Below are 15,101 nucleotides of genomic sequence, written 5' to 3'. Positions count from 1 at the left end.
ACATGCCTCTTATTGATTTTATTATATACTATAGTTTTCTTGAATATAATAAAAATGACTAAATTTTTTCAAATGATGATATAAGCAAACTATACTAGTTAATGCAAGTTTTATAGGTAGGTAAACAGCCCATTATTTTCAAAGCGTGTGAGAGATAAAGTGGTGGCCTAGAGAATGTAGTATTTCATTTCATGTACAATCAATCAAACATTACATACAAACATAGTTATAGTTATGTACATCTCTTGTCTTGCACCCTATGATAAACTCAACTAAATTCAACTACTTCAGCTCAACTGCCCTATAAGTTTTCACACAACATAACACAACACAAAGAATACGTGCCCCATATATATATATATATATGAATTTTTTTTCGTTATCATCAATGCATGCTATGTCATGGTTGCCAAACCTCTTCTACCCTCCACCATCTTCAATTAATATCCTCTTTATAAATTTCAACCCTAGATCATTTTCATAACTTTCTCTCTTCATTCCAATGGAAAGCCTATCTCAAAATAACACTTCTAGTTCTATCCCCTTCTTCTTTACACCATCTTTGCCAAATTACCCTTTGGAATCTCAAGATCAAGGACTAATTGGTGATATTGACTCATGGGGCAACTTTTTCTTAGGACAAAATAACAACAGCTTGCTTGTTGAGGATGCTAAGGAGACGTTATTGATGGATAATATTCAACAATGCACTTCTTCTAATATGGTGAGTAATATAAATGAAAGTGGGAGTTACCAACTACATGAGGAAGAGAAGAGAAGGAAATTAGAGGAGAAAAGGGTTAGAGGTGGGAGAGTGAAGAAGCCAACAAAAGTGCCAAGGTTTGCGTTTCAGACAAGAAGTGTTGATGATATTTTAGATGATGGTTATCGTTGGAGGAAATATGGACAAAAAGCTGTCAAGAACACAACATATCCCAGGTATGATATTTCTATGTATATGTGTCATGCGAGTTTTTCTTTGAAGATGTCTCAGACAAGTTATCACATGTTCAAAATTTATCACGGTTAAATCATAATTATATGTGATCTGATAGAATGTTTGTCATGACTAAACCGTAATTAAATAGAATCTCTATTTATCTTATCATATTTAAAAACTAATCTAACTCTGATTATGTGTTTGCTGTGACTTCTTTTTTATATGTTGCATATATGCAATGCCGGATATCAATTTTACTCTTTAGAATTTGTTGTGGTGGCTTCTTCTACTTAACTTGTTTTTCATTAACTTGCATTGCTAAAAATATGAAGAAGCTACTATCGATGCACGCATCACACATGCAATGTGAAGAAACAAGTGCAAAGGCTGTCCAAAGATACTAGCATTGTGGTGACTACGTACGAGGGAATTCACAACCACCCATGCGAGAAGCTTATGGAAACCCTAACTCCTCTTCTAAAGCAAATTCAGTTTCTTGCTAGTTTGTAATTGTGAAGTTGTTTTTCTACTAAATATATATACAGCTATACCTACATGTATGCACAAGTATATATCAAGCCTTAACTTAATTTACAATGATTGATGTTGTAATTGTAATCTCTATGTATACTTTATATACTTACTAATTAGTTAAGTGCTTAATTTTATATCAACTTAATTTCTATATTTGAATCAAGATCGATCAATGGTATATATTCAATTTATTAATCATATGTCCATGTGATTAATTAATAGAATTCAATTTATGCACATTGCACAAGACCAATATGGATATAATCTTCCTATCTTTCTTAAAACATTATTGTGGTACGTCCTCCTTCATGTTGAGAAAAATAATAATTCAAATGAGTGTAACCGCCTCCTTCGTGTCCGTAACTGGTTACCATATGTTCCAGTAGTTAGGCAATGAGTTTTGCGTAATCGGTTATCAAAAGTGCATAACCGATTATCACTCGAAGTAATATGTTTTGCATAATCGGTTATAAACTCGAAAATTTTATCTTTTTAGTTGGTTAGCTACATTGTTTTGTAATATTGTATAAATATTCTATTTGGGTTGTTAATGATAATGACCACAATTTTATCCAATTATCTCTAATTCTCTCCCCCTCTCCAGACTTATTCATCATTGTTATCTTGTGATTTGGTTTTGTCCCAACATTTAGTATTAAGAATCTAGTTCTTTGATCAAACACTTAGTGTGAGAAAATATTTTTCATCTCCAATCAATGTATCCATGTAAATCTCTCAATTCTCGATGCGAAGAATTATGATAAATGGTGCAAACAAATGAAGGTGTTGTTTGGTTATCAAGATATTTTTAAAATGATCAAGAATGATGTTAATCCACTTGTAGAAGGTGCAATCGCTACACAGAGAACTGTGTATAAGGAAGAGAAGAAGAAAGATTTCAAAGCTTTGTATTTGATTTATCAATATGTTGATGCTGATAACTTTGAGAAGGTTGGTGATTGCACATCCTCAAAAGAAGCTTGAGAAATTATGGAGAAAAGTTATGCATGAGTTGATAAAGCAAATGTGGTGAGGTTACAAACTCACAAGAGACAGCTATAATTGATTCAGGTGGAAAAGAATGAAAGTATTAGTGAATTCACAACAAGAATCACAAGATTGATGAACCAAATAAAGACATGTGGAAAGATAATTACTGAGCAATATGTGGTTGGTAAAATCTTTAGATCATTAACATCAAGATTCGATAATGTAGTGGTTGCAACTGAAGAGTCCAAGGATCTTTCAACCATAAGAAAACAAGAGTTGAAAAGTTCTCTTGAGGCTCAAGAGTAGAGAATAGAGGAGAGGAATATTGATAAGGCAAAGATGGAGATTACTTTGCAGGTCCATTTCATTGGAAAAGACAAGAATGTGAAGGTAAAGAAAACTACAAGAAAAATGGGGGAAGGAACTCCCAAAATTACGATAATCCATTCAAAAAGGGTGAAAACAACTACAACAGAGGTGGTTGATCAATAAATTACAAAGGTGACAACAATATAGGAAGAGGAAGAAGAAAGAAAGATGATGAAAGCAATGTCTAATGCTAGAATTATCAAAAGCTTTAAAATTTTACTCGTGAATGTAATGCCAACAAGAATGATTCGCAAGAAGTTGAAGCAAAGTTTGCAAGGCAAGAGGATGATGAAAGCACACTATTGATAATGATCACTGAAGTAGAAAACAACGCAAGATGTAGTGGTAATCGATTACACTCAACTAGTAATCGATTACCAGAAGTGGCAGAAGGCAGCGGTAACCAGTTACGAGCCCTCAATAATTGGTTACCAACAATTGAAAATGTGATGTTGACTACGAAAGAAGATGCAGAATGCAGCGATCAATGGTATAAAAGATGTATAAGCTATAAGACAAGTGATTGTTTCCTTAGTTTTCCATACTTTCTTTGCTTGAGTTTTCTTCCCTTTCCTTTTGTTGAGTCTTGGCTGACTATAGGATTGAGGATAACCATACAGTCAATAGCAAAAGGGTCTTATATGACCATATCTACCACAATGGTGACACCTCCAAGATGATTTCTTGTTGCCTTTGTTGTGAGGGTACACATGTTGAGCATGATGTTGGGACATGCGATCCTTCATCAAAAACTCGGTTTTCTTTTCAGGAGCAACAAACTTCTTAGTGGGAATTTTGAACTTTTTGTTCATAGAATTGTAGTCAAACCCCATAGCCTTATTCTCCCCAATCTCCAAGATCTCATCTAACATATCAGAACCACTATTTAACATACATACACATTTTGTCATATTGTCAAGTTTGGACTTTAACAATGTGACTTCCTCTTCCATACCTGCAATGGTTTTGCCAAGCTTCTCTTTTTCCATAACTAGAGCACTTATGGTATTTTTTTTTCTCTTCTCTCAAGCAAGATTTCTTCCACTCAGTGAGCAAATGTCTATAATTTCAGCTAGCTCTTCTGTTGAGATATCTTCATCACTAGGCTCACTACAAGAGTCATATTTTCTAATGAAAGCCATAACTTTATAATCTATTTATTCTTCACTCTCATCATCATATTCAGACCAAGAGATTGACAATCCCTTTTTTTTGTTTCTTTAGAAAAGTAGGACATTCAGATTTAATGTGACCAAACCCTTCACATTCATGACATTGTGCTCCTTTGCCTTTTTTAGGTTTGTGATCATCTTTGCTCTTGTTCAAGGGACTAATGTTGAAGTCAGGGATATATTCATCTTCATTCATTCTTAGATTCTTAAAATTTATAGTGAGGAGCTTCAACCTTGACATCCTAACCTTAGACGTGCCTTCATGAGCAGTTTTGAGAATCTCTCATGCATCTTTGACTTCAGTACATCTGTTGATCAATCTAAACATGTTCTTTTCAACACCATTGAAAATATCATTTAAACCATTGGAGTTTCCAAGAGCTTCATTATCTTCTGCATCAGTCCACTCAACTTTTGGCTTTAAGTTTGATGTACCATCTTGAGAAATAAGAAAAATTACACAAAAGGTTCTTTAAGTTATTTTTTGCAACAAGTTGGTCCTTTAAGTTTTTTTGTAACAACTTGGTCCTTTAAGTTACTAAACGTGTGCACTGTTACCCTTTTTTAATAGAGTGAATGTGTTAATTTTGGATGTAATTATTTTGAGTGGTATTGAAATGATGAAGTGCAACTAGAAATACAATAGTCACCATAAATGACCAAGTTGTTACAAAAAACTTAAAGTACCAATCTGTTGCAAAAAATAACTTAAAGGATCTCTAGTGTAATTTTTCCTGAGAAATATTCACAGGGTTTTTCTAGCCTATTACCACAACCTTCCATGTTTTGTTTTTCAAGGATTTGAGAAATACAACCATTTTAGCCTTCCCATAATCATAATTGGTGTCATCCAATACATGTGGTCTATTGACCGACCCTCCATCTTTAGTTCTATCCATTTGAACATAAAATATTTTCCCTAGAGCTCACCCATACAGAACATGGTATCTGCTCTAATACCAATTAAAATTTTGTTCACAAGGGATAGATGTTGGACCAGATGTCTAAGCCAAGGTGTTCAACATCTTGAACCAGAATTAACAAACAATTGATAAACAAGATGAACAATGCAGAAAGTAATAAAAGGACACAAGAATTATTAATCCAATTCGGTGAAACCACACATACGTATAAGGGAACTCTACTCAAGAAAGGAAATTCACTATTTTGAATTAGTACAATAAGTCTTATAATAACAACAACCCCATGTTGTTCAATGTCTCTTCCTAATCCTAGTGACTTTCTATTTAGATCTCCCCTAAATATGAGAACACCTCTCACTTTCTATCAATAACTAATCCCAAGTGATCAACTTTAATAAACAACTTAAAGAATTTTGGCTTACAACTCAACTAAATAAACAAACACTATGCCTTTTAATATGAAAGAGGACGCTAGTATGGTGTACAAGCAATACAAACAAAGGACTCAAATAAAATCCTAATACTAGGAATCTTCAATATTTGGTCATTCTCTTCAATGATGAAATTGAGTCTCTTTAAATAAAATTATTTTGTCGGGCTTTCCTCCTATGAGCATAAAATTTGATTAGCAGATAAAGTGGAAATTTGGTTAAGATTTATTTTTCAAAACAACTCCACAACAAGATTTGATTTGATTTGAATTCAAAATTTAAATTTATAAATATTTAAATTTGATCTTAATAAATCGTCAAACAAATATAATTAATTAGGTTGCTAAAATATAGCAAAAAAGTCAGTAGCAGCAACATGGTCCAGATGTGCCACACATGCTAGAAAATCATGTCCTACATGTGTCTTCTCTTCACAAAAACAACTTGAACATACCGTGTTGCTTTGCATAATGCATCCAATTCAAAAAGGAAAAACAACCACTATGGCTCATAACATAACTTTTAAGATTGAACGGAAAGTAATGGAGCATAAATGTCTTGCAACCGCAACTAGTAGGGAGGAATGGATTTGGAAATATAGGCTTGGACATTTGAATTTCAGAGATCTCAATGCTTTGCACAAATACAACATGGTTACAAGGCTCTCATTGATCATCATCCCAAGTTATCTACTATTCATATATAAAAGTTGAATACCATCATTATTACATTTTTAACCAATTTAAAACAATGGTAAAAGGTAATATCATATTCTAAATGGTCATTTTCGTATCATTATCTCATTGCAATTATGATTAACATTGATAATTAAAAGTGAGTTTTTAATTATGATTTGGAACCATATTTTCACGCTTGTTGTTGCAAAACTAAGATTCATATGCAGTTAGGGTTTTTTTTACCCAAATAACCCACTTTTTCAAGAAAATTCCCAAAATACCCCAAGTTTCAAAAAAATTCCCAAAATACCCCACTTTTAGGAGGAGTCTCCAATTGAATTGGAGACTCCTCTTAAAACTTGAATGGAGGCGCCAATTGGATTGGCTAGGGCAGGTGCCCTAGCCAATCCAATTGGCGCCTATGTGTAGGTTTTAAGAGGAGTCGCCAATTCAATTGGAGACTCCTCTTAAAAGCCTCAAATGACAAAACCTTCAACATAAAAGTTGTAGATATTTTCAAGACAATAAATTTGGACTAACATTTTGCATCATTTGGATTTTTGATGAGAAAGTTATGGGCAATTGAAGTTGGACTTTTTCACATTTCAATGACTTTGGTCCAAAATGACCTATAATGTTTTGTATTATCACATGTGTTTATGTTAAGATTATGGAATTTTGTCCAACATAACAATTGAATTAGACATCTCAAACTTTCCAATGCATTTGATCCCACCTCAAAATCATGAAAAATGAAGGAGTTAGGTCCTTGGGAAGTTGACCCAAAATTAGGATTTCAGTCAAAATGACCTATAATGTTTTGAAATGAATGATGACCTTCCAAGATTCAAATCATTTTTTTATGAACATGAAAGTTGTTCATATGGTTCTTAAGAACATTTTTTCTCTTGGGGTTATCTTCATTTTACAAACACATCACAAGTGGGGTCATCTTCAATTGGAGATTCCTCCTAAAATGCATTTTTTGTGTGTTTTATGGTATAAGTGAAAGATAAATTTGATATAATACGACTTGATATTAATAAATTTTGGAGTTTACACAAAGAAACCTGATGGTGATGACCGGGATCACCTAACCGACCTCCGGTCCCACATCCTCTAGCTACCCTAACCCTTGGCCCTAACCCACGTTGACGATTTTGCACCGGTGTTTGATCATCTGAGAGGCCAGAAGCGTCACTACAAACTATAGGAGAAGGTCCATTGAGGTATTCAGACAAACCAGCATAGTCTTCAATATGAAATGATGGTGTACCGCCGTAGTCGAGCTCATGACCCATGCCAGAGAAGTTGGGATGTGGTTGACTCATAGATGGTCGACCGGGGCGGTTGAAGGGAGACATGGGTGTGAATGATGCGTCGAGGAAAGGTTGGAAAGGTTGTTGGGGTGTTTGGCAGAGATAGGGTTGTGGGATGTTTTGGTTTTGTGATGTTTGAGCTTCTTGGCTACGGTAGGAGAAGGGGCGGTTGGTGTTTTGGCTAAGGCGACTTTGGTAGGGTGATGGTGTGGATGCGAAGCGATGTTGGGTCTCAGGTTGATGGTCAATTTGTTGGTGGTGGTATGGGGTATGCTCTTGGTATTGGGGTTGGGTGAATGGCATGTTTTGGTTGTATGTTTGTGTGTTTGTGGAACGGAAAGTTTGACGGATAGGGGGTTGTGAGTAACCGGGCAGAGAATGTTGTCGGGGGTTAGATGTTGATCATTCTTGTGTGTAACTTGCCTGGCGTGGGTCGTATAGGTACATATCTTCGGCGATGAACTGAAAACCAACTGATTTGTACCAAGCCATATAAGTACGACTTGGTTTTACCTCATTTGGCATGACTGCGTCAGTTAAGACATGGTCATGACGGTGCTTCCACTTGCGACACTCCGAATTAAGGTACATATCTTCAGTGTTGACCTCATGGTCATGATCCAAATTAAGGTATGGACGCCAAATGAGCTGAAATGTTAAAGAAGATAGGATTATAATGAATGTAGAAAAAGTTAACAAAATATAACGAAATAATTAAGTTATTTTGCTTATGTTTGTCGGTCGAAGGTGATCCAACAGGTTGCGATACTGAGTAATACAGTGTCTCAGACATCTGTTGTAACTCATACCACGTGCCGACCATCTACACCAAAAAGTTAAAAATAATTAGTTTGAGGTAATAAACTTTAAGGAAGTAAGTAAAGATATAGCAATTTAAACAACTTACTTTTGTGCATATGGAAAAGTGAAAGGGTTGTTATTGACCGGTGCTAGAGACGGTAGTCTTGACTAACTCCATGCTTGTAGCAAAACAACACATCCAGAAAATGTAGATGTGTCTTTGTGGGAGTTTTTGCACAACGAGCTATAGAGATAGGCTAGACAAGCAGATCCCCAACTGTGTAAGTTGTAAATGCGCCTAAGAGGGAGGGGGGGGGGTGAATTAGGTGGTTAAAAATTCTTCGATCTTGTTTTCGGTTTTTGGTTATTTTTCGTTTAAGTGCGGAAAAATAAATTGCGGAAAGTAAAAAGACACCGGAAATTATAGTGGTTCCCTTCACAATCCGAAGGTACATCCACTCCCCTTTCGACTCGAAAGAGATTTCACTATAGTTAGAATTATTGTACAGCCTACTTACACCAATGGTGATGCTTACTATCTAACCTATAGGTAATCAAGTGTGCAAGAACAATCCTCTTGCAACACCAACCCTTGTGTCCAACAATCCTGGATCACAAGTCAAACAGAAATAATTTTTTTTGATGATTTGAATAAAGTGTAGTATTATCAATCTTCTCTTGATTGATCTTCTCCTTAGATAAATAATTCACTCAATGAATAATATATAAGTGTTCAACAAAAAATGGAATGAGATGAAAATTTGATTATGAACACTTTTATGAAATATTGAAATATGAAAGAGTGATTATCTTAAGTTTTTATGAAAGTTCTTGGAGGTGAATTTTCATTTTAAAAATCCAAGAATTTATATTGACAAAACACCTTTTCAAAGAGGTATAATTTTCTTCATAAAGATTGATGAAAAGGTATAAGTTTTTGAAAATCATTTTTCACTGAAACGAACAGTGTTAACCGGTTAACCAAATGGGTTAACCGGTTAACACGTATAACGTTAACAAGGAAGTTCAAAAACATGGCCGTTAACCGGTTAACCCATATGGTTAACCGGTTAACACTGTTGAAATGCAGAAAAATACTTTAAGAAAAAATGTGTCTTTCATTTCAACATGTTAAAATTGGTTAGGTTAAATATGGAAATGCAAATCATGATTGTTGAACACTTGTATACTAATCTAAGAGTGAATTAGATATACCTTAGAAGTGAATCAACAAACTTGCAAAAGGTTGGCTTGAAAAAGAAGCTTGAGCCAAATGTTGGTTATGCATATGTAGCTTGATCAATTTGATGCTTGAATTCTCTTGAAGCTCTTCTCTTTTTGCATTGATGCATGTTGTCTTCATCAAAATTCTTTTTGGATTGAAGCTTGCTTATACAATCTCCCCCTTTTTGATGATGACAACCAACTTTGAGATAGATGCTTGAGAGTGAAGTTTCTCTAATTTGATTCTCCCCCTAAGTTCAAGAACTCCCCCTAAAAGAGAGGCATAACCCAAAAAATTCTGCATAGAGAAACCATTAGAGAAACAAGTCTTCTCCCCCTTTGGCATTAGCAAAAAGGAAGAAACTCATGAAAAAGAAATGCATACAAGCATAGACGCATTAAATAAACATTTAAGCACATATGATGACAGAAATATAATTGGATTAATTGTTAAGTGTACGGTAAACATAATCAGCATAATCATAATCTAGAACTAAAAAACAGAACAACACATAACAATAACACAGATAAAACATAGTGCTTTAATCTTCTTCCGAACTGTCCTCATTCTCCTCGCCTTCCGCTTCACTACCGGCTTCACCTTCATCATCTTCCACGGGAAGGTTGCGAGAACTCAACACAAGGTTTCGAAGGCTTTTGATAGCGCGGGTGGTTTCACGGTGTTGGCTCATCATGGTGGTATATAGAAACTCATTTGTAATGCCACCCTCCGGAATAAGGAAGTTTGAAGAAGAAGACCCGTCATCATACTTGTAAGATCCGTCATTGCATTGAACAATGCCGGTATTCTTCATAATAGTAACTCCGTTGATTTCGTTGGCGGTTGTGGTCATAGCAATAAACGGTTCTCTTCCGATTTCCATGTCTGTTAATTCCAAAATCCTTGAAATAAGACGACCATACGGCAGCCTAGTCTTGAGGGAGAGTTGTTGTTTGAGATGATACATCATAGTAGGAAGCCAATTAATTATGATCTTGTTCTTTACAGCAAATAGAACCTGTATCTCCAAGTCATTGATTTGTGCAAGATTTGAATCCTTTGGCAGCAACACATGGCAGATAACATAATGTAGCATTTGATCATCAACAGACAAGTTCTTCGCATAACAAAGTATGCGAGAAGTACGCTGTCCCGACACAACAGCAGCCCTTGGAAATCTACAGATAGAGTAATAATATTCCATTTTATCATATTGAGCCCATTTTCCATCAACATGATTAACACCTTTCCGAAGAAAAAATCCAGAATATGGAATCCTAAGAGAGGCAGCCAGTGAACTTAGGTCTGTCTCAATTTCACAATCTCTCACAGTGGCAAACATCATATGTTGATCATCATCATTCAGATTCAAGGTGAAATGGTTCAGAAAAGATTTTACCAAATCAGTATAAATTTTGCCATTATCAGTGATAAACTCATGCAACCCTTGATATTTCAACAGTTCAGGGAAGGTGAAAGTAATAGGTGTGAAGGATTTGAGGTTCACATACTTACCCTTGAGAAGATGTCTAACCCTGACTTTGAAATCCATTCTTCTCTTCTTTACTGTTTCCATTTTCATCTCTTCCTCTTCACTACTAGATGCTGACACAGGAGCCTTTCCCATTCTTGGAGGAGCCATGGAAGAAGATGTAGATTCTAGGGTTTTGAGAGGGATTTTCGGAAGGATTTTGAGAGTTAGCAAGAGGGTATGGTTGAGTGGGGTTTAATGGAGCTTTAATGACACTTAAGAAGATTGAAAGTTGAAGAAGTGAGATGAAGGGTTTATGGTGAGTAAATGTGGGAAGAGAGAGTTATGAGGTGTAGGTGAAGAGTAAAGCACATGCACCAAACATAAACACACATACCAAAAATTTTAAAATAAAATTAAAAGGTATTAAACATTCTGTCTTTTTAAAACAAATGCAGAGTTGCTGTCTTGGAGGCGTTAACCGGTTAACCTATACCGTTAACCGGTTAACAGGCTAAAAATTTCAAAAAATAATAAAAAAACAGCAGCTCTGTTTTGAAAGTTTGGGAAAAGATTTTCACAAAAAAATTTCACAAAGTATTAGCACTTATCAATACGCAACTTTCGATCAAAAAATATTTTAAAACCGATGATTTTCGGACATGCGAAAGTAAGAAAAACTAAAAACGGCGAAAAAAGAAGTGCTAGCATTGCATAACATAAAAAGTGAAAATAAGCATATTTGAAGCTACTATACCACATAACAAGCAATTTTAAGAAAAGGTTAGATGTCACCTTCATCGAGAATACCAAGTTCTCGTCGAATCTTGAAAAATTGCTCTTTAGCCAATGGTTTTGTGAATATGTCGGCAAGTTGGTTATGTGTGTCATACCCCAAAATTTGCCCATTAATCTTGCAAAACATTTCTCGAAGCACTCCAACTTATTCTGCAAGGCACTGACCTTAAAAGAACAAAGGCCCAGCTCACGAGTGGCCCAATCCAGAAAATGGCCCAAATTGGCCTGCTCGCTAGGCGAGCAACTCCTTCGCCTAGCGAACCCTTCGCTACACGCTCGCCTAGCGAAGCTTGCGAATATCAGAATTTTTTGGGCTTCATTCTGAGCCCATTAGGTCACCACAATCACTATAAATACTGACACTTCAGTCACGAAAATGGGAGAACGAAAACGGAGAAAGGAGAACCCTAGCAAGCAGACTCTAACACTCACGGGAGGCAAACCCTGAAGGAACTCGGCGGCATCAAGGTTTACCTCTGCCCAATTCAATCCGATTTGCCGATTCAAAGTCGCAATTCAATTGCAAACAGGTTTACATTGCTATTACTGCCTTATATTCTTAATTTGCATATGGCATTATGATTAAATTTATGAAAATATCTTAAGTTTGGCATGTGAATTTTAGTATGTACCTGAATACCTTAAATGATTAACTATATAATTGCTGTAATGAAAGCCATAAGGCATAAAATTGGTTGAAATTGTACTAATATCAAAACCAGAACCCGCAGCCGCTCGCTAGCACATCGCTAAGCGAGCAGGCAGCGAGTATTCGCTAAGCCTTCGCTAGGCGAGGCAGGAGCGAACGTGACAGTTGCTGACTTTTCTGTTCTGATTTTTCACTCATGTTTTATCATAGCCATGCATCATTTACCCGACCCTATTTACTGTTGTTTTTTTGTGGTGTAATCCTCGATTGCACCCTGATTTGGTGTTCTGACATGTTTTGCTGAGTTTTGTAAAGGTTCACATATCCCAGGAAAAGATTGCTTGTTAGGTATTCCACTTTATGTGTGGGATACCCTTGTGGAGATTCACCCTAAATTACTCAATTGATTTTAATGTATTAATTTTATGGCAAAGATCCACCCTAAATTGCTTAATTGATCTTAATGTATTAATTTTAATGTGGGGATTCCTCCTAATTATCTAATTGATTGTAAAATACGGCCTTTGAATATGTGATCTTGGACCTCTCTTTGTTGCTTTACGGTATTACGGTATTATGGTCATGTCCCGCGAATGTGGGGATACCCTTAGCCAAGACCCTTCGATTAAGTCATCATGTCCCTCTAAAATAAATCATAGCCCCTCGGATGTTGCCTTCGAATATATGATTTTGTCCCTCGGTGACCCTTCGGTGTAGCCTACGGTTAAATGATGATAGTCCCTTCGAATGCTAAGGTATCCTTACAACCGTTGCTTTCAATGACCAATCGATGACCCTACGATGACCCTTTTACATCCAAAGGGATAAAACTACTTACTTCTCAATAGTAAGGACAGTTTTACCCTCATAAGGATTGGAAATGCCCATAAAGACCTTGTGTAGGTATAACTCTTAAATGCTGAATCACAACTCAAAATACTTTTCATACCTCACACTTTGCAAATACTAGAAAGTCACCACTTGGTATACATTCGTACTAGAATCATTGCCAAGTTATATTTTTCTAAACCATTTTCAAAACTAAACGAGATAACCACTTTGTATACATTCATACGAGAATCATTACAAAGTTAAATTCTCTTTTTCAAAACATTTTCTAAACAATTCACAAACACTTTTTTCAAACATAAGTGGTCAAGCAATTAAGAGCCCATGGATAACCATGGATACAAAGGGTGCTAACACCTTCCCTTTGTATAATGTACCTCCCGAACCCAAAATCTAATTAAGGTCTTTCCTGTTCTTTTCCACCTTTCCTTATGGGATAAAAGAAAAGTCGGTGGCGACTCTTGCTAACCGCGACATTTGCTTTCCAAAGCAAAAACACACAAAGTCAGTTCACCGTATGATAGAACTGGCGACTCTGCTGGGGACACTTAAAAAGAGAGGTTGCCTTAAAAACAAGATCACTTATTCAAATTGTCTGATTTACTTTTAAGGGATTGCTTGGGTATTTTATGCTTGAGTGAAAGATCCTACACCCGGATCTAGTGTACCTTAGGTAAGTAGCAATAGATCATCGCGACTATCCGGCGTATACTGGAATGGTCAAAATGATGGCTACGGTTAATGTGACACTTTGGATGTCCTGATGTTCCTCATGTTTACTTGAGGAAAAATTTGGCTTCCGCGTGGTGTCATCAAAGCATTAACCAGACCTTTAGAACCCTAATTGACTCATCCTAGCCATTAGAAAGTAGTGAGATAACTGACTTCGGTTCCGACTGGGGTTGGTTGAGACTCGATACTACACTCTTTGAGATTGGACTTTAGGGAAGCTTCGGTCAACCACTTGGTGTTGCACTGAAGTGGACTTAAAGGAAGGTCAATGATTTGAGATCCTTCTAGAACCCGGTTACTATTCTAGGACAGGTTGAACCAACCAAACTTCAGTGGGGAGGGTACTTAGCTATGGAACTCATGCAAGCCTTAAAACTTAGGAATGATTGTTGTGTGACTTGTTTGTGCTTGTTATTTATTTAACATCATAACATCATAACATCATAACATCATAACATGGTACTAACCGTTTCAAGGACTTAGGGATTTAACTTTGCTCTGTTTTGTAAGGTTATGGCCTCCAGGAAGACCATCCGGATCAATTTTGTAGCAATCTTTCCTCAACTAAAGGATTTAGTGTCAGAACTTCCCGATCATGCTCAGTTCATTAAGAAGCATGGTTCCCTCCTCAATTTGGTTACTACTGGTTTCAAAGAAGATATGATGAGAGTTCTATTCCAGTTGTTCGATCCTAAACATCATTGCTTCACCTTCCCAGATTATCAGTTGGTACCCACATTAGAAGAATTTTCCAGGCTGCTTGGGATACCTATCCTTGATCAAACACCTTTCAGTGGTTTAGAAAAGATTCCGAAGTCTGAAGAAGTTGCCGCAACTTTACACATGACAAAGTCCGACATTGAAACCAATTGGGTAACAAGAAGTGGAGTTAAGGGTTTACTTGCCAAATTTCTGATAAATAAGGCCCGAGAATTCTTAAAGGTTATGGATGTCCATGCTTTCGAAGATGTCCTAGCATTACTAATCTATGGTTTGGTGTTATTTCCTAATCCAGACCAATTCATAGACATGAATGCTATTAAGATATTTCTCACTCATAATCCTGTGCCTACCTTGCTTGGAGACATTTTGCATTCCCTTCACACTCATACTATGAAAAGGCAAGGGACTCTCATGTGCTGCATACCGTTGTTGTCTAGGTGGTTTATTTCGCACCTTCCTCAATCAGTCTTGAAGAACGAGCAGAATTTGAAATGGTCT

General features: G+C 36.2%; 1 protein-coding gene across 1 annotated transcript; it reads left to right on the top strand.

Annotated features, from left to right (window-relative positions):
• The first annotated feature begins 404 nt into the window (after positions 1-404).
• On the top strand, positions 405-1,530 carry LOC127129158 (probable WRKY transcription factor 24). Its single transcript, XM_051058442.1, has 2 exons — positions 405-939; positions 1,273-1,530. Exons 1-2 carry the CDS (start codon positions 503-505, stop codon positions 1,448-1,450), a joined length of 615 nt encoding a protein of 204 aa, XP_050914399.1. The 5' UTR covers positions 405-502; the 3' UTR covers positions 1,451-1,530.
• The last annotated feature ends 13,571 nt before the right edge of the window (positions 1,531-15,101 follow it).

The sequence above is a fragment of the Lathyrus oleraceus genome, chromosome 3 (genome assembly GCF_024323335.1).
Source record: "Lathyrus oleraceus cultivar Zhongwan6 chromosome 3, CAAS_Psat_ZW6_1.0, whole genome shotgun sequence".
Lineage (NCBI taxonomy): Eukaryota > Viridiplantae > Streptophyta > Magnoliopsida > Fabales > Fabaceae > Lathyrus > Lathyrus oleraceus.
This window is presented reverse-complemented; position numbering and strand designations above follow the sequence as displayed.

Excerpts from the sequence above, each read along its gene's own strand:
- LOC127129158 (XM_051058442.1), top strand. The coding sequence starts at position 503 with ATGGAAAGCCTATCTCAAAATAACACTTCTAGTTCTATCCCCTTCTTC. Across the intron at positions 940-1,272 it reads AAGAACACAACATATCCCAG|AAGCTACTATCGATGCACGC; the intron begins GTATGATATTTC and ends AAAAATATGAAG.